At 37.3% G+C, this 20,754-nt stretch overlaps 2 protein-coding genes across 2 annotated transcripts in view; both read right to left on the reverse strand.

Annotated features, from left to right (window-relative positions):
- Positions 1–545: 545 nt before the first annotated feature.
- Positions 546–2,147, reverse strand: cUnh15orf61 (chromosome Un C15orf61 homolog). Its single transcript, XM_079259988.1, has 2 exons — positions 1,437–2,147; positions 546–1,329 (listed from the first exon to the last, which is right to left on the reverse strand). The coding sequence occupies exons 1-2, from the start codon at positions 1,777–1,779 to the stop codon at positions 1,202–1,204; spliced, it is 471 nt and encodes a 156-aa protein (XP_079116114.1). The 5' UTR covers positions 1,780–2,147; the 3' UTR covers positions 546–1,201.
- Positions 2,148–3,360: 1,213 nt separating this feature from the next.
- Positions 3,361–20,754, reverse strand: part of iqch (IQ motif containing H) — a gene marked incomplete at both ends in the record, with an annotated part of 19,755 nt that continues 2,361 nt past the window's right edge. The window contains 13 exons of the mRNA XM_079257472.1: positions 3,361–3,441; positions 3,647–3,755; positions 4,906–4,967; positions 5,223–5,345; positions 6,510–6,668; positions 9,897–10,183; positions 10,392–10,512; positions 14,577–14,765; positions 14,910–15,182; positions 16,095–16,276; positions 16,359–16,442; positions 17,344–17,410; positions 18,403–18,948. Coding sequence (XP_079113598.1) covers positions 3,361–3,441; positions 3,647–3,755; positions 4,906–4,967; positions 5,223–5,345; positions 6,510–6,668; positions 9,897–10,183; positions 10,392–10,512; positions 14,577–14,765; positions 14,910–15,182; positions 16,095–16,276; positions 16,359–16,442; positions 17,344–17,410; positions 18,403–18,948 — 2,283 coding nt within the window. The remainder of the gene's footprint in view (positions 3,442–3,646; positions 3,756–4,905; positions 4,968–5,222; positions 5,346–6,509; positions 6,669–9,896; positions 10,184–10,391; positions 10,513–14,576; positions 14,766–14,909; positions 15,183–16,094; positions 16,277–16,358; positions 16,443–17,343; positions 17,411–18,402; positions 18,949–20,754) is intronic.

Consider the following 20,754-nt stretch of genomic DNA (forward strand, 5'->3'; position numbering starts at 1 on the left):
TGCACATACTTTGTTTACATTAAAAACAGAGCTATTGCTCCTCTTGGGGGACAGCTGAGGTGCTGTGGAAGTTAAGGCATATTCAGCCACAGTTAAGTTCAGTAATTAAAGCACTTAATTTCTTAAGTAAAATGGTTTTATTTCTTATGGGGGCTTGTTGTTATATTAGCAAAGCTAGGCATGCAACTGTTCAGTTAAATATTCATGTATAAGATAAGCAAGCTTTACAAACAGGGCTCTTGCGAACAGCATTGTGGTGGATAATGCACTACTCATGTCCAAGAAAGGTCAAAAGGCACATTGATTTCCATGTACAACAAGAAATTATTCGTTCAGTTTCATTGTGCTAAAATTGAAGAGGCCAAGGCCAGAAAATTGAGGTCTCTGATAAATGCTATTAACGGGAGATGCTGAGGGGAGAAATCAATAAGGCAGTTTTTCAACCTGCCTCTCAGAGGAAGCAGAACTCTGCAGCTGAGGTAGCCTGCCCTGTCAGCAAAGCACATTACCAGAAATCAAAGACAAGGGAAGGCCTTAAGGAAGGGTTGTACATGTCTGTCTACAAAGGCCACATTTTGGTAATTAAAACCTATTTTATCAGAGCTGTCCTGTCACTGGTTTTTCTTTACCACTATTGACTATCTGTTGAGTGGAGGGAGGCCACTAATTTAACTTTAAATAAATAAGACAGCGTTATTCAGATTTTTGTATTTGTACAAAGATTAAACAGTGCCACATAAATTTGTGCTGTTCTTAGATTATGACTTTGATACTAATGGAAATGTTATCTGTTCTGTTTACATCATACATATCTTGATTAGTGGACTGACTAGTGCAAATCATGCCGTTTTATGCATGTTGTTTTGCACACTTAAATAAAACCCTAAACATGCCATTCAGTTTTGGAAAAAAAAAAAAAAAAAAGTTTTCCATTTAAACATTCGCTGCATATGTAAGTGCAATGACACACATATCTTGACTTCTTCAGTGTGGTGGAAATTATACACATAGCATAGTTTTAATGTATAATTCAACCTTAAATATTTAATAATTTAACATACATTAAATTTGCCATAACACAACAGAACCAAGGACATGCAATGCCACTTTTGTCAAGTCAATCCAACAGAATTTTACTGAGCGGTGTAAATGTAGCAGCTTGGCAAACAATAATCTCTCATATTGAAACTTGTCATTTTTTTCAGTACTGTGCACCTTCTTCTTCTTTGTAGGCAAAATAGACTGTGACAGGTCCGACACTTGTCTGCACTGTCTCTGCAGCTCCTACCACCATCCAGCATCCGAGGCCATAAGCCAAACAAGGGATACCTGCAACAACATGTCATGCTACGTTTTCTTATCTGGGATGTTTCAGCAATTAAAAACAGATAAAATATTATATTTAGCTTACAAATATGCTAAAAAGAAATACTGACCCAGATTAATGACTTTCAATATGGTGAAAAATGTGTCTTCAAAGTCCAGGTTGTGTGGGGGGGCTTTTGTGCAGTGATATTTCACAAAAGGGAAGCACCCTGTTCGCAGTATTTGGTAGTTGGATCCCTGAACGGTCCAGTTAAAGTTGGACAGTCCAAACTGGTCATTGTGGACGGAGCTGTAGCGGACACAGAACGAGGTCCACGGAGGGAGTTTGCGTTGCAGCAAGTGGCAGGTTAACACCTCCGAGGCCGCAGGTCGCGGACCTGTCCTGCCAAGACTGCTCGGAAACAGCGCAATCTGTAAAATGACGTTGTGAATCTTCCTCAAAAGTTCCTTCATTACTTATGTAAACAGCAAAATGATACAATCTCGTCGTTATAAGTATACTGGCATCTGGTATGCATGCAGAAAACAGGGACTGAGTTGTGACCACCCACAGATGTGATGGAACAACATTATAAATCAGCTAAGGGTTTAAATAAAAAAAAAAAAAAAAGGACCGACATGAGATACTATAGCTCAACATAACATTAGCAAACTATCAGATCCGGTTTCCGGACTTTAAAATTAACATTCTGGAGAGACTCTTCCGCTACACAGATGTTCATGTGAAGATATAAACCTCGTCTTCCCAAAAGAATGGGCGTTCACAACCTAAAATAAGTGAAAACTGCACGTTTCTTCTGTTGTGAGCAGACCTTGTTGACCTAATTCGGTACGCCTTCCAAAGTCATCCGTACAGAAACACAGTGCCGACAGTTGTTCCTGCGATTGGTGCGATTTAAATGACATGGGGAGAGATAATTCAGAATTTTATATATATATATATATATATATATATATATATATATATATATATATATATATATATATATATATATATATATATATATATTAAATTTATTACGTCGAATAGTCCCAGAATAGTCCCAAACCTGACATTCTTGTTTAGCCCTCAAAATAAACTAAAATGTAAACAGTTACATTTGATAATTACCTGGAATTATTTTTCATAAAGTTAAGCCCTGGTGTTTGGATGCTGAGTAGTGTAACATAAGCTGTGAAAATGTTCAAGGCTCTGCTTTTAACCTTCAACATCTTAACCAATTTTACACCAACGGCCCCAAGATTAAATAAAAAGACAAATGACCTTGCGGCAAACTCTGTTATAAAAATATTCTAACGATTTAAATGGCATTAACATACAAACCAAAAATATTTAACATTCAAATGGAGGAATAGCAAAGAACCCAGTAAAAATGACAAAGTTACATTATCCTGTGAAGCTTGAGTTATAAAAAAAAAAGAGGAAGTATTTCAACTTTCCTTTGTGTTTTTACAGCAGTCTTTTGACAATAAACCCACAGTCAGAATCTATAACTTCTTTACTGAAAGAAAGAATGTTCACCTTCTTATTCAAGGCAGTTTATTACTGAAGATCTCAATGTGGATTTTGACTAAAGCTGAACAACATTTTACCGGGTTCGAGCTCCTGGTATCCCAACACAGCTGAAGCACCTTGGGCCCTTTAGCAAGGCCTTTAACCCCTCCTAACTGCTCCCCAGGCACCAATAGTGGTAGCCCGCACTGCTCTGTAGTAAAAGTACAGCATACAAACCAGCTCAGAAAAATCCTTTAAAGGTATCATTATCTGTTTAATTGTTTATGAAAAGTTTAACACTCATCATGAACTATTGTGTATAGCCTCTACAGAACCACTGCTCTTTTAGTCTTTTAGTATAAAAGCTTACCAAATATTGATACATTACCAAGATTTATGATGGAAAGTCAATTATCAGTTTAATATTTTTTTCATATCAATTTACCTTACATGTATCTAGTAGGTTAATGTATTCATTGTGCCATTCAAAATACTCAAAACTGGTTATAGCAGGGCAAAATCATTCGTGAGGCAACAGTCTAAGCAGCAGGTTTATCCTTCAATTGTCTCTTATTCTGAACAGTCATCTGCAGCACATCTTCAATGCTTTTCTCCAGCTCCTTCAAATAAGACAAAATTCAAAGTTGGTTACTACACATAATTGTCAAAAGTATGCTTAGTTTAACATTGCTCATGGTATTGACTTCATGAAAATTAACTGATTACATTTTCCTCATCGCACACATTCCACCTGACGACAGCCTCACAGAACATGCAAGTTACATTAAACAGATGAGGAGAAATCATTAGTTGCTAACATGGTACCTTGAAATTGGTTTGTCCTTGCATCTTTGAGGATGATATTTCCTGATGAATGACTGACAGATTCCGAGCAAAGGTCACGAGAGCTCCCTGGAGATCTTCTGAAACCGTTCTATTAATGACATCCCAAACAAACGAGTTTACTAATGATCCCCATGTTGCCAGCTAAGAAACAATCAACTTGTGCATCTGATGCTGGTGGGTAAATGAAACTTTCAGCAGATAACATCTTTGGTCTATAGAGGGATGAACACAGCTTGATTTAATGGCTCCACCACAGTGGATCTAAAGGATTTCTGTGATAAATATGTTAAATAACCCTCTGCTTAACAAGTTTGTAGAGTTTCTAACATTTACAAAGCCAGAGGTGGCCTCTTAATCCTGCAAAGTATTGTCTTTTCTCCAGACTTGTGAAGTCTTTTATCTACTTAATCAGCTAGTTTTTTTTTTGCACTATTTTGTTTGAATTGAAATTATTCTGATTTAATGAGTTATCACTATATTTACAGCAAAAGCAAAATAAAGTCAAACAGAAAATCAACTACATGTATGTAGGCTATTTTAGTTACTGTTATGAACAAATAATAAGTACTTTATAAGTAAAAACTAATCACTGAACAGTTCTACACAGTAAATATTTTACATCGTAGATAAATAACATCATCAACGGTAGATCTGGAGTCCAATCAATGAAATACAGTTTGAGAGTGAAACATTTTATATGTGCTTTGCACAAAAGGAAAAAGAAGCTTGCAAAATAAGGTCAGGGTAGTTCTCTGAGACATTCAGCTTTATAGAAGCAGGGTGACGCAGCAGGTCAACATACCTGAACATCAAAGTATTACAGAATTAATTCAGATGAAGAAAAAGCTGGAGTAACACTGACAGTGCAGCTCATTACAGAGCATGTCTGAGATGAGGGAGTACAATGAGGACAAATGTAAAAGATGCGCCTGTCTGACCTGTAACTACTAAAATGGCTTTTTGAGGTTAATTCTGCAAAAGAAAATTGAATCTGTTCAAGTCCATTCCAAGGCATATTTCCATTTAACACTATGTTTGTGAAAGTTATGTTTTTATCCTATTGATAATTTTGTACCTACATATACATATATATATATATATATATATATATATATATATATATATATATATATATATATATATATATATATATATATATATATATATATATATATATATATGTATGTATGTATGTATATATATGATAGTTATGATTTCAACAAACAAAAAGTACTCACGTCATTCCAATGCTGCATCGCTCACTCATGTCAAAAAGAGTAAAAACAGTGCCTTGCCTCTTCTGAAAAGTGAATAACAAAGTGAGAAGCAGAGCTCTGGACATGAGATCTAGTCAAGCCCTGAAAATCTAACTTAAGGCTCATCTTTTCTCCTCATTTAATAGTAACATTAATCTAACAAACATGATCAAAGCCACGTCTTATAAATATATGTGTTTACCATGAATTATGTACAAATAGAAAAAAAAAACCCTTCAAATTGGTAATAAAGTGAATCGTTGACAACAAATTTAAACATGCAAATCATTTCATTTTACCTTAATGTTAAATCTAATCCCTTGAATCCTGCATGTCTTAAGGAATGTTTTGTGATACAGCATGAAAAGGTTAGAATGAAACAAGTGGCTCCCAATGACTGCGTAGCAATTAACCACGGAAGCCTGTTAAAAAAAAAACAAAAAAAAAAACAAAGTCACACTGAATCTAAATAATTATTGTTGATATTAGACTTTCTGTTAATCAAAACTGAAAAATCATCTTGCTCTCTGATATATTTGCAGTAGGGTGCCCAGACTTGAAACGACTAAACTCCAAACTTCCTTCAGGTCACTGCTGAGATTGTATTTGTGTGATTAGTGAACACGGTGAAGATGGAACACCTGTGAAAAAAAATTCGGGGCCTTCTTCAATTAACAGTGGTCTGGAACAGTTAATGCTGAAAGGACATGCCATACATAAGAGGAGCTTAAATTTATGACAGCAGGCAAAGAAAGTGCAGTGGGGACTTCAAATTGTTGCAGTCTACTTGACTACTGAACACACAATACAGAGAACTGTAATAGAGGGATTCTGATCATAAGTAACCCTAGAGAGGTTGATTACTTAAAAGGGCCTGGGCTTAAGAGGATAAAATGTTGCCGTTGTTAGCCACCTTTGGGAGACAAAAAGAGCAGGCCTAAGCCACAGTGAGCTCAGGAAATAGCCCATAACTCGCTGTGAGGTCTATGTGTTTGCTCATGTCAAATACAAGGCCCTTTCACAACAATAAAAGTGTCCAGCAGGGATTTAATTGTGTTTGTAATATGCAGGTCCCTAATGATGGCCACTGCTGTAGCCATTAACAACTGCAGTGGCACAACTGCCATGGTGAAGCAACAGGCCACTAGCTAAATGAATGAAAATGGTACTAGTTGCAGAATAACAAGCATAAACTCAGACACACTGCTGATAAAAGAAGTCTATTGTTTAAGGCCTGGCACCAGGTTGATGAGGTGTTCAAGCATGCATAATGAAAATGGTATGAATTATTAATGTGCTGATTATTTAGGCTCATCTATCAAAATGATAATGAACCTAGCACCTAAACACCAATTGAGTTTAGTGCGTAATTACAGTATTTAGTTGTATTTACTAATAATGAAGAACGAATGTTGATATATCTTTGTGATTACTGTAGTGGTGCAACTTTAGACTTATTTAGAATTGGGTAGTTTCTTTCTTGTTGAAGACAAAAAAAAACAAACAAAACTATAAAACTTAAGCAAAAAACTTTACATCATATGTTCTTGAGGAAATAAAAAAAGAAAGAAATCATCAAAAGACACCTTGGGTGCAATCTGGTGTTCACAAACTTTCTCCATGACTGCCAAAGGCACTTCTAAACAGCCTGTTTGCCAATTCAGCATTCCTCCAGTCACCATCAGAAGCATCTGGGTCATGGCCAGCTGGTCACTGTATGCAATGTTCAGATCAACAGCCCACACCTGCAAACAAGACAGCATCAAGCTTGTTTGAGGTCAGAGAAAAACAGATAGCTAATAATTCAAATTTAATCACAAAAATGGATGCACCAAACATTTCAACCAAACCTTAAAAATGAATGGGTCATGACCTTTTGATCTTCACAGTATTATCCATAATGAGAAGCTGACCAAAGGAAGGCACAGTACGTGTGTATGTGGGACAGAAGTAACTAATTTAGGTGTGTAGTGACACATGTACAAGGTAGATCCTTCCCTTTGTGTTTGGATTCAGTCTGCCCAGGGCTAGTTTTCTTGGCTCAGACCTGATGAGAAGTAAAGTTCAGATATGTATGGTAAATGGCATCATTATAAGTATATTAAGGGGTCAAATCTGGACGTAGCCTTCTGCTTAAACAGGGCTAATTTTGCCAATAATAACCTAATAGCTATGCCCTTTCTTCAAAAGTGGCAAATAAATCATGAGTGAAGGAGTTGTTAATAACTAAGTGGCACCCGGCTGCCTCCTTTAGCTGTTCCTATTTGTCAAAGTAAACACTCCTGCCACTGCATGCAAATTACTGCCTGTCCGAATACACAGTCTCTGCAACCAGAGCACTCTATCTCCACCAGGATGTGGACATCTAAACATACATATCTAAAAGGCTTTAATTGGCCTCATGTTAAATTCAAACAAATTGTGAAACACAGTTCAATCTCAGTTGACAGTTAACAGTTTTCATAAATGATTCAAAGTGATTTTCCTTTGCAAGAAATTGCTGCTTTTTATATATAAATAAAGACATGTCAGAAAAATGTGAGAAAAAACAGTTTAACCTAAAACTATGATGCATAAAAGATAAATTAAATCCTCAAAATTCCACATTTGAAATGAAATTAAATAAACTTTAAATCTGATTATATTAGTTGAAAAATGACCAAATTAACCATTTGGTTATCCTAACTGTTGCAAAGTTGTTGTTTTTTTTTTTAAATTTTTTTTTCTATTTAGATAATCAATTGATGCAGATACTTTGACATGGCATAACATGTTAGACAAAGACACACACACACAAGCCTAACAAATATAATGAAACACTAAATGAAATATCCAAACTCACGACTGAAAATTGGGATGCATCAGAAACAATTAAAGTAATCGTATGGTTATGTGCTAAATAACAATTTGTAGTTGTAAATGTGGAATAATAAGAAGTCATTTATGAATTCCAGAGGCCCATATAGAAATTTAAAAATATTTAATAATTCTGAATGCAAGCTACAAGAATAACAGAGTAGAAAATATAGTATATATTCATTAGATGTTGTAAAAAGTAAATATCACTCTAAGATGTGCATTTTATATCCATGCTGAGCAGTAGTTCAGCAGAATAAACTGAGCTCAGTGACCTTCACTATAAAATTACAGTAACTACTGCTGGTGAGATACAGCTCGGTATGTATCTGGTTGATACCTGGGCCAGAGTGATGGACACAGTCTGAGCTGCTCTTTCAACTCCCTAAAACTCCCATGTCCCATTGTCACTCTTAACAAAGCCGTGGGAAATGTAAGCCTGGATTGTACCTGTTTTCTATTGCCTTGCATTTTCATTAAAAAGCCTGATGCTGCAGCTGGGGCCCCGCCATTCCACAATGTGAGGAGAGACTGCAAGGGCAAACATATGTGACCCACTTCTTCCCATCAAATAAAGTAGGCAGCTTTTAGCAACAGGTTTGAATCTAAATTGATGTTTAAATCCAGACAGGTTTGCTGTGTGGCTCTCCCTTGTCTAAGCTTTGTGTGTGCGAGTGTGTGTGTGTGTGTGTATGTGTGTGTGTGTGTGTGTGTGTGTGTGTGTGTGTGTGTGTGTGTGTGAGAGAGAGGAGATGGTTAAGAATCTGTCATTAACGTTCCTGCCTCCATTGAAGCACATGCTGTTTTATAGTCTATTCTTATTTATGCTGACAGTGAATCCCTTTCAATTTTGGGTTAACATTGAAGATAAAAATTAATTTTAAGATGTTACTATTTCATTCAAACAGCTAAATAAATTGGGCAGCTCCTGTCTTATACATTTTTATAAAATAACACTTTTTCTACTTTGAAAATTATATGTTTGGCAATGAAAACATAATTAAGTTATTTTTTAAATAAAAATTTAAAATCTATAGCAATTATTTTCATCTAAAATGAATACAGTGTATGAAAAATGTATTCATATAACAATTCTGATCAAAAGAAGCAAATAAATAAAATAAACAAATTCAATTTAATAAGGAAACAAAAAATTAGAAAAGAATGCAACACTGCTTTGCTTACAGTGTATTACCATCTACAATAGAAGATACTACCCTCTAGTGGCAAGTAAACCCTCAGGTAATATCTTATCCATCCATTTCTTAATACTGGCTGTGCATTATTATGTGCACAATAAAACTCAATAAAACCATTTCCCCAGTATCACGGGAGAAAAACATATATGGGACATTTTTGTTGTCATGGGTAAAATGTAAAAGTAAGCAGATCACAGTTGATTTTGAAGCTATTGTTTTTTGTCAGTGTCCTGACTTCAACGGTTTTCTAAACCCGTGAAGCTGCTGCACCATTCTACAATTATAGAACTTCACAGACTACATTATAAACAAAGCATTTCATTTTACAGCTCTGGATCAATAGGCAGTCAATGCGGCCACATGTTAGGAGCAGAGGTTAAACCATCATAAACCAGTCCATTTCAACAATCATAAATCAAGAGGCTTTGGGTAAATCTTAATCCTGACAAATGAGATTTGGCTTCCTTGTTATCTTCCTATCACAATGTGATACATTTCAGCAGATGCTGGCAGGTAACCAGCACTAACAGAGTAACCCTGCCAGATCACTTTAGAATGACCTATCGCATGAAAGATAGGTGCTTCTGAATTTCTCTGTATTGTAAGGTTAAAGGGCAAGCTTTAAATGGTGGAATCAGTGTATTGACACGATAAGACCTGGCAGTTTATTAGATGGCCTTGTGACACATTTAGTCCCTGTGTCCACCGTTTACCTCTTCTTGTTTTCAATATCCCAAGGGGAGCAGTCTATATAGCAGTGCTGTATCTGCTCTTATGGGTCCTTTATCCAGCCCAAAAATGGATCTTTTCCACCAATATGGTGAAAAACATAACTTTTACAACATTTTGCAACAGCTCAAGTCATATTTATGACAGCACCCTAAGCAAAGGCCTTTTGTTTCCTGCATTGTGTTCTACCTTCTGCTCCATGGTGCTGTGGTCCAAAAACGTTGCCAGGTCCACAGAGACATAACCTACGATAAGGCGCTGCAGACAAGCCTGACCCACACGCATGCAGACAGAGTGCAGGGTCTCTGGGTGTACAGAGGTCTGAGGAACTGTGGTGCCTATAGCTTCCAGCTGACAGGAACCATGAAGCTGGTCTCCACAGGACAGCATGGTCACCTCACCTCCAGGCTCCAGAAGCATATCAACTGTCAGATAGGTGACGCTCTCTGAAGGAGGGCTTGCCTCCACTACACCACCTGAACAGAGTCAGAGCAGAAAAATAGCTACAGTACACTTAACAAAACACCACCCTTGATACAGCACCTGAACTGGTTAACAACCACTGAAAGTGACATGAAAATTATTTAATTTGTCAGCTTTCAAAGGTAACATCTGGGAAATAGGAAGGACACAGGAAATACATATTCCATAAAGCTGTAGTTGGCTTGACAATAGGTGTCTGACCTTGCCTGAGGAAGGTCTTCAGGAAGCTGGCCCAACTGGGATAGCAAGAGGTTTTAGCAGGTTGGGCATAATGGGCCAGCCATTCTGGGATTTCATCTAAATATCTGAGCAGTACAGGCTCCTACAAAAAGAAAGTTAGATAGAAAAAATAAGAAATAAAACTGAAAATAGATAAATGAGCATTATGCAATTCTTCGCATTGACTGAGCTCAATATAACAAGCATCAGTTACATCATTTTGTTCTTTTTATCCAGCTTTGTCGATGTCCACTTCATTAGTGAAACCCTTCATGTTATCCGGATGACTCTGGTGACTGCTTGTTATCCTTAAGACCTTGGTGGCTGCTTCAATTTCTGGGTGAGTGTCTGATTGATATTGCGTGAGGGTCTATCGTTGAGTGACAGCCTATTATCAGAAGGCCTCAGGAGTCTAATAGCTTTAACTCACAGCCTCGAAGCACCTGCCCTCAATAACAACACTGTCCACTGGGCAGCTGATGAATACCTAAGGTAACCCCATCTATCTGGGGATCAATCAGGGCTTCACTGAGATCGATATCACTCTTGTTTCTGTAAATACGAAATGCCATAATGGTTTCACTACTTAATTATGCTGTTAATTTCTAGCTTTGTTTTAAGTGTCACATGAACAGTTTAGCAACTTAAGCACCTCTATTTTTTCTTAAAGTACTGAGTAGTAAGACTATTGAAACAGGCTGCTACTGTCATTTTTGACATACGTAAAACTCCATCTGGCAACAAGAGTTAGTTAAAGTAACCACATAAAGACGTCCTCTTTTAAATACACAGTCTTCTGAATGGAGATAATATCTTTGTTCTTTTCTTGTACTATCTAGAGCATTACTTTGTTTTGAGTATATGTTGTCTGGCTTCACTGGACATGGGACCAGAGATTATGCTGTTAATATTCCAGTCATGTAACAGCCATCATCATATTCAAGTACTGTAAGAGGAGAGGTCAAATGCTACACAGTGATTCCCCCTATACAAGCCATAAAGCACACAATGGTGCGGCAAAAAGTGTAAAGAAACGGTTGTCATTCTCAATGGAAGAGCAAGCTCACCCCAGGACTTTGCCTGTGCAGTTCAGAGAAACAGCAGGAAAGGAAGAAAAAAAGGAGAGGTATTTTGCAATAAATTATTTGGACTTAAACTGCGAACAGAACCCGGTGATAGGATTCAGTATTTGTTTGGCATTCACATAAAGCTGAGCTATCTGGTCATAAATAAAATAGACATTTCCCTGTCTCTTTGGTTGCCATTTCATGTCTCCATTGAATAGAAAAACATTAAGGGACTACTGTAAGTCTTAGGAATTAAGAACATAAAATCTGCCTGTTTAGCGATTTTGCATGAATATTTATTTCCTGATTATTTCTTTTATTTTCCCACTGTCTTTTTTTTTCTGTTTTTTGATTGAAGCTTTAGTAAAAGGGAAGTAAAACAACAATTCTGCAAAATAAACTATTATTTTTACTGAAACAGAGGAAAACACTTTCCACATAAAATCTTCAAACACTATTAAGGGGAAATCACTAGATATTTAAACTCCTCCATGCAAGCGCAGGCTGCACAATATTTAGACCCAAAACATCTGTATGAAATGTCCCTCTACCTCTTCAGTGGTAGTGATTATCAAATGACCCATTTCGTTGACAAACCTAACCTAAATAAGGTGTTGCTCAAGATCTGTTTGTACACAGCATGACAAAAAGAAATACTCCATCTGTTGAAGCTATTAGGTGTAATTTTTACCCTCTTGTGCCTAATGATCCATATGCAAGCTGTGTGAGCGCTTAAGTGTGTGTATGGCCCCCTTCAGGCATTGCATGGTTGCAGATCTACATGTCTTTAACCTCTCTCTGTGTAAATGCTAAAAGAGGCCTGGGGGCTTTCTTGAGGCTGAAACATTGTGCTAGAAGCTGTGGGCCTCACAATATTTAGAGAAACACGTTTTCCTTGAGCTTTGTGGAAGCTCCCATTAATGGACGCACTGCCTGCTCCACCTCCTTGTTGTATCCTTGCAGGCTTGCTTTTGCATGGCCAGAGGGGCTGTAATTGTTGGTATTATTCAGAAAGACCACATGGCATTTTTGTGAATCATCCGTTTTCATACTGAACCCTTCAGAATAGGCAATAATTAAAAAATATGTCCTTACAATGAGGCAATTATATTGTGCGATCCCCTTTTAACTTTTATGATAATTAAAGGCATGGGGTATTCCTATAAACTGTTGTGATGAACATTTTAATCATCCCATATTTGTAATTTATTGGTACACAATCATCTTAGTGAAGAACTGTTAAATTATGGATTAGTGTTAAAATGCTTCCTGTGATGAAACATGTTGGTTAATAATTAGTCTAACTAAAAATATTTTTCAGACTACCTTAGAGTCAATTAACCCATGACTTTAAATATTTGCAAACATTTGGAGGTGTGAGTAGACACCTGATTTACATTTTTTTTCTTTTACCACTGAAAATAAGTGTATTGTTTTCAGTAACATGTAAAATGAGCATTATATCTTTAAATACATTGACTTAGCTTAAGCTTAAACATTGATCTCCAATTCTGCTGTGTGGAGAAAATAACAAGAGGCTACAATGATATAAAACATTAATAAGTTCTGTTCTGTAATCTTTCTGAAGAGGCACAATGCTGTCATCAGCACAGAGCATGTCAACGAAAAAAAAAAAAAAACCTTCAATACATTTTGGGAGAAAACAAAGTGGTAACAGAAAACCACGCAATGAAGAGCACAGGATGTGGGCTTTGCTTTGATTAAAAGAGCAAGGTGTAGAATAAAGGCCAGTTAAAGTGTTGTGTCCATATGGCCCAGAAACCCCGAGGCTGTCGGCCCACACTGGGGGCCTCGGCACTCTTCCCTCTCCGTGGGACCCCAGCTGGTGAAAGAAACCCCATTTACTTTTCTGTGCAGCCTCAGCCGCCATTATAGACCTTGGCTGTGGCTCAGCCACTCTCTGCCATAATTAACAGCGCCAAAGCCACAACAATTACTGCCCGGCACCATGCATATACTATGAATCAAAGAACAAGCTAATAGGAATGAAACAGAGTGAGCCATAAGAAGCGCAAGATGACTGCTGTTCTTTCAAATGGAATAAAAAGTAAAATCGTTGTGCTCCAAGCCCACAATCATTAGCCTGTAATTAGTTTACACAAAGCTCCCAGTTAAATGGCAAAATACGGTAATTAACACATGACAGAAAATCAAAGGCTACTTTGTAGGTATATGAGAAATAAGAGCCAGGGGCTCAGAGGCTGTGTGCACATTGCATCTGAAGTAAATGAATGCTTCAGTGCTGATTAAGTGCATTTTATTTCTTTAGAATAGGTTTGAGATTAAATTAAAATTCATAACTTAAAGAGAAAGAAACTTTTGATTGAATATAAATGAATGTGTAATAAATAAAAAAAAACTGTGTCAAGTGTTTTAAGAGAATTAGTAAAATCTATACTGTCTACTCCTAAAGAGGGTGAAATTACGATGTAGCAATCGATATATACAATATCTCTATCAATCTGTTGTTGCCCTCAATGCACCAACTGTGTGTCTTAATAATTGATAATGACAGAAAAAACAAATGCTCTAAGACACTTGGGACAAAGTTTACAGGATCCTGAAATGTGACATATTTTTACAACCTTTTCTTGGATAAACAATTATCTAAAATAAGCAAGACCTTAGTTAGTTTCTTGATGGAAGTAAATCTTCTAATTTTTTCTATCCCTTTCATTTTTAGTCAATGGTAGAACAAATTAGATTTATAAGCTCTATTTCAATTTTTATATTTAACTGTTAAAGTAATATCTATTAAGTATTTGACAACTATTATAAGACAATTTCATATTGGTATGTGCATGAATATAATCTCAAAAAGCTAAAGACAATTAGGGAAATTTGTAATTCCCTTTTTTAAAACCACTGGGAAACATAACAGAAAGTAGTTGTGAAAAGCACCAATTTAGAAAGAAGCAATAGAAAAAATTATAGCTTACAACAAACTGACACAAACATATATTAAACAAATACATTTTCTCAGAAGCATAGCATAAAACTATGCATGTTGAATGTGCTTTAAGTAGTTCAATATTATTTGTCAAGGAGAGATATGCAAACCTCTAGGTGACATTTTTACCTGAATCCATTTTGCGTTCCATAGATCAGGACCGTAATGATGATACTGCTGCAGGGCCCAGTTATAGCTGTTAAGATGGCAAGTATCACAGTACGCTTTACCACGGCCACTATGATCTGAGTCTATCTTAAACAGCCAGCGTTGCACGCTGATGTTTTGAGTCATCAGCTGTGCCAGCGTTTCATGAAGCTAAACCCAGAGAGAAAATTGTGTATTACAAACCAAATCATCAAATTAAAATATAAAGTGAAAATAGGAAATGTCTTTCTCTGTGTTATTAGACACTATGTGTTCTGCAGTGTGGGCATGTTATAGTGGTGTTTGGTGTCTGACCTGATGTAGTGAGCAGACATTTCCTTGACCAGGTGGTGCATCAACCTTTGCACCAGCAAAAATCCTCCTGCCTTCAGATTTGGTGCTGTAGAGTTGAAAAACAGCTGGATCTGGACCTAAGATTGGCACATCCAACTCATCAGCCACTGCCAGGTCATCTATGTGGGCCACTCCACCCACTATGTAGGCCTGCTTCCCTTGGATCAGTTTTCTGATACGTTTCAGAGTGCGTGGACTGTATTTCAGCAACGTGGACAGACACATGTTATGGGTCTGAAAGAAGAAGAAAAAAAAGGGGGGGGGATTACTGCTGAAGTTATGCTTTCTCCATGTGTCTTCCAAGGGTTGTTTCTACACCTGATTTAGCACTGTGTACACACAACAGTTCTATTATTGAAATAGCCAGCAGGGCTTTGACCTCTCCTGTATTCTAGCAGGTTGAATTGATAAAAGCTGCCGGGGGGAAGCTTCGCCTATCCTTCACATCTTTAATGTTTGCTACCAACGAGCTCCTTGGGAATACAACTAATTACTTCACATCTGTATTTATTTGATCCACATGGAATTATCCCTTCTGTCACTGGCAGAATGTGCTGCCAGCCACGGGTAGCAGTGATTCATCTCAGCAACATGTCTGGCACAGTTTAACAACATAACAGCAGGAAAATCAATAAAAGAAAGAAGAGGACCATGTCATGTTGCACATTCAATCTAGTACAAAAGGATATAAAATGATGGATAGAACCGCTTAAAAAGACAATTACGCCAGTTTATGATTCTATTGTTTTGAGGTAAACACAGCAGTGAGAGAGATGCCGCATTTAAATCTCTTAAATACTCGTTTAAGCTGGCTTTTTAAATCATGTTTGAAGAAACATAGTTAAGCCATAAACATGTTTAAGTACAACTTTATATAGCACCACTTTGTTTACTTCGAAATAACATAAAAGTGGCGTTTCAAAGGTAGTAAGGGAGACTGAAAATGTTGGAGTGTTACTATCTGAGGAACATATTAACAACCTGCTATAGCAACCTCTAGGGGATATTTTACAAACTACAACCACATCCCTATGACAGTACATTTTTCCACAGCATTAAATTCTAACCCACTGCAAATGGGCACAATCATGTTAACACGTAAAAGTTCATATTTGCAGTTAAATGAGTGAACATAATTGACTTTACAGGGAAATAATCTACGGCCTCAGGTGTGAGGATGATAAAGCGTTTCCTGCAGGACGGGGCCTGAGTGGTCCTGGTGTCGGCTCCATCTGTGGTTCCATCACACCTGAGGAGGCCGGTGTAATAGTCCAAGATGTCATCACCCAGATGCTGGGGGCATATGTAGATCACCTCCACGTTTTTATCTGGGATTAAACAAAGAGACCTTTAATATGTACATATTTACAAAGAGGCCCAAAAAAGAGATCTATGTATAAAAGCAACTACCTCTTATGTCAAACAGTCTGCTTATTTGAATGTTCTGAAGGATGTTGATTCTCTTCAAGTTCAGTCGCTGGCTCTGAGAGTAACCTGTCAGAGAGGGGCACAAAAACTTCAAATCTGCTTTAAAAAGATAAAAGTCCACACCTCTGCACACCTTAAAATGTGTGTGTGACTCGAGTTGGGAGTAAGGGAGTTAAGCCTAATCACACTGTACAGCAGTCCAATGATTAATTCTGCTTAATAACTAGCAGGTGCAGGGCCTCTTGTGTGCTGGAAGTACTGTTGCTCCATGTCCAGCCACCACTGAACTACATCCTGTGATACCACCAGGATTTCAGCCTATGTATGTCTAGATTTCTGCCTGAGAGAGAATCCTCAGCTGAATCAAGGTAATTAAATGATTGGATTCATGCTAATTAACAACAATGGGGTTCAACTTTCTAATTATCCTTGCTCACACAGCACTCTCTGTAGCCACCCCAAGTGCAAATAAAGCATTCCATCTGCTAGTAATTAGGCTTAATAATTTTAGACAATCGCTCAATGATTTACAATGCACATGCCTGATTACAGTCTAAATGTGAGTGCAGTGGAGAAATTAGAACAAAAACTGATCAGTGCTTGAAGTCTATGTTAAGCTAAAAAAAAAAAACAGCAGCCTTTTCCTTTTCTGCCTGTGTGCATGTTTTTTTGTGTGTGTGTAGCAATAAAATAATGCCTTTGTGCCGCTTGTAAATATTCAACATAATGGTTTTTCATTTGCTTAATCTGCAAATTAAATGGCAATTGAAAGTAAATTGTTCAGTTCCCTGGCACAGGGACTGTCATCATCCTGTGAGTGCTTTCCTGCAGAGAGTCATTTGAAATAGACAGAGTGTCTGCACCAGGGCCACAGAGTGGGGCAGTGGAGTGGTGAGACCGGGGATGACTGCCTCTAGATCAAATGTGTGTGTGCGTATGTGTGTGTGCAGCAGGGAACGAAAGCTACCTAATGAAGGGATGTGGATAATGGTCCTCTTGGACGACTGGATGCGTTTCCAGTTGGCTGCCAGATGCTGGGGACAGAGAAAAGAAGTGATCAGAGAGCTGACTGGCTGAGCATATACACACACACACACGGACACAAATCATCACATCACTGCATAGATAAAACAAACCAAGCCAATGTCTCTGTAGGCTCACAGAAGCAAACCAAGCATAAAATACCACCATAATTAAATTAAGCGTTTACCTTAGAAACATCTTCTCACAATTAATTCAATCTGCAAGGTACATGATGCTACTGCCAGGGGAAGATTAGCAGACTTAATTAACAGGGTATGAATGTTTAAAGAGTGAGAACATACATTTGGTGCATGTATACACACACAATAATGTTAAAACTAAATTAACTTGTAGGCACTAATTAATAATATGTCAGTGCTGTAAGAGATGTCCGAGCTGTATGACAGCGCAGACATGACAACTACGCTGAATAGGAATAAAATTACAGAACAAAACACTTCCAGTGCAATTGTGCTGTCATCTAGCTAACTTAAAGAACAGATTCTAAACCCAGTTTTATCTTAAACTACAAGCTTCTTTTCTGTAATATTCAGTCACGATAAAGGGAAGCTCAAATATTTGTATATTTTATATAAAAAGAAAAAAACTGAAGACTATGACACACATTTAACTCTGTGTTTATCTTTCACATCCATATTATGTTTTAACAACACATACAACATTGTGCTTACAAGTTAATGAGTAAGTTAATGCTTACTTATTAACTTGCTTCTTTCCCTTTCTAATCACCTTTCATAAATCCTGAAGCAGTAGTTTTATAACATAAAGTTTTTTTTTTTCATTTGTCTTTCTTTACACCCAACTTCTCAAATAGTGCTATTCAGGGAAAGTGTTTTTGATGTGTCACAAATCTTTATCCTTACACGGATATATGTTAACAGTTAAGTTTATTTAAAAGAAATAGGAGCCACAAGTGAAAAAAAAGTTCATTATTAAGTAAGAAAGAAAGAGAGGAGAATTTGGATAGAACATGTAACATCACCTGTGCTCTGCTGCAACTATTTTCCAGCTGACTGTGACGCCGGGCCTGTAAGGCCTTCCTGATGTGATGTATCTCAGCACGCATCAACCATGAGATGCTGAAAATGTTGGCCGCCCACTTTCGCTGTAAGTGACACAGGTAGGCTGTCCTAGCGAAGTAGCGCCTCCAGCAGGATTGGATGCAGATGGCAGCTGCTTCAATACCACCCTCTCCCTTGTAACGCTGACCTGGTCTGGAGACCAGATTTAAAACTTCCTCCTGATTTTCAAGCACCGATACAAGTGTATGCACAGAAGGAGTCTTTCCCCAAACATTATTCCAATCACGGCATAACTCCACAAGCCGGTCTCCACTCACTTTAGCAACAGGAACTGCAAAGTTCCTGAGCAGCTCTTTAAGCACCTCCAGCATATCAACAACACTGCTCCAGCACAAACTAAAATTCTGCTTGAAATGAGAGAAATCTGTTGCCATTGGTTCAATCTGCCCCTTTATGATTGTAAAGGGGAATTTGGTTGTGTTTACAGAAACTTCCACAGGCAGACTCTATAGGGTACACAGAAACAGATGAAGTGTGAATAATTAATCACCTTATTTCAATTAGTTTCATTTTAAATCAATCCGAATCTATTAAGGTGTTCATACCTGAGGGTTTTTATGGATGAGATTGCTAGCACCTTCCAACATTTCACTTTGGGACATACTCTCGGGGGTTGTGGATGGAAGTGGTGGTTTGGTTGCCCAGAGATGCGTGCATCCATCAATTTTCCTCACACAGTGGGATTCTGAACTTGTCTGCCATTTCAGTTGCTCGTCACACCTGGAATTTGACCCTTTCAGGCCAAAATCAACAGACAGATTCAACCGACTGGAGAAAGGCATGCAGTAATCACTGTCATATGAAACAGCAGCTAACAAAGTCAGGTGGGTATTTTCTACAAAATGCAACAACATGACAAAACAATGAGGGATGGGGAAAAAAAGAGCAAATACAGAGAAGAGAACTGACAGTGGACTGACACCAGAATTGCTTAAAAAACTTGTTTTAAGGTTGACATTTTAAAAGAAAGTTATTTTTTCCTTTTAATCAATAATCACAGGTCAGCAAGATCAGAAAATTTGCAATCAGATGTTTTTAAAAAGTTGCAAATGCAACGCACAGTAAAATGGATTGTCTCCAGCATTGTTTTTAGAGCACTGACCTGTCTTAAAAGTGTCCTCTCTAGGATGAAGAGATGCAGCTTTGTGCTGGACTACCAGAGAAAGCAAGCTTGGCTGTAACACTGGAGACAGTGAAAAAGGGATAAAAATGACTAAAATAAAATTTAAAAAAAAGTATCATTATGAAAGTAGTATTGTGAAACAGGTGCCAAATACGGTAAGAAATTATGTAAAAGTAGTGGTACAAGCAAAGTACTATAAGTATCGATTAAATGACAGCTGAGAATTGAGGCAGCGAAACATCAATGAACCTGTCCTCTTGTCTTCATTTGGTATGGATGGGAAGTGACATCCAGAGACAGCCATTTTTCTTTGAGGTTTCGTCTAAACAGAATATTTCGATAATTAGAAATCTTAAATAAAATCATAGCAATGTAAGTGGCATTTCGTGCTGTTAGTCACAGTCACAGAGTCCTGCTAGTTTTGCTTCTTAAAACTAAATACAACAAGAAACAGGAAGAAAGAGCTGTCATGGTAAAGACATTTCAGTTGATGATCAACAGTTTAATACTTCTCTGATCATATTATGGCAGACCAACCATCAATCAGTTTCATGTCAACTTTGAGACAAAATAAATAAATTTATAGAAAAATGGGTAAAAACTAAAGGCTTGGTTTGCATGAGTGATTATGGAGAGAATTTCTGCATTGATGAAGAACTTTGGAGAGCCCTCAAACCCACTCATAACTGATACATGTTATGTAATCCACTGCCTGTGGTAATTAAGCTGAAAAACCAAAGCTGTTTTTAAACTACCAGAATACCTAAAGTTTACATTTTAATTTTCCAAGTGATTTAGTATCATGATAAAATAAAATAGAAAATAGATCTAATTACTTGATTTAAGGTAAAAGGAAGACAATTTAGTTGTAGTCTTAGATTTTGAAGCTATAACTACACTAATGAGTCACAACTCACAAAGTTTGTGATACTCCAGACTAATTTCCTAGTGTCCTCATGTCCTCTCCTTCATTCTCCTCAGACCACTGAGCTCACTGACAGACCACGGATAGTAGCCAGGTGCTGGGAGATTCTCCCCTCAAAGGCACACATCTGTTTCATATGAGGCTGGGAAAAGGTGCCACCTTTTGTAAAATTGCTAAAATGCAAAAGCTCATTCCCTGGCAAGG

This window comes from Telmatherina bonti (genome assembly GCF_933228915.1).
Source record: "Telmatherina bonti genome assembly, chromosome: 2".
In the NCBI taxonomy this organism is placed as follows: Eukaryota; Metazoa; Chordata; class Actinopteri; order Atheriniformes; family Telmatherinidae; genus Telmatherina; species Telmatherina bonti.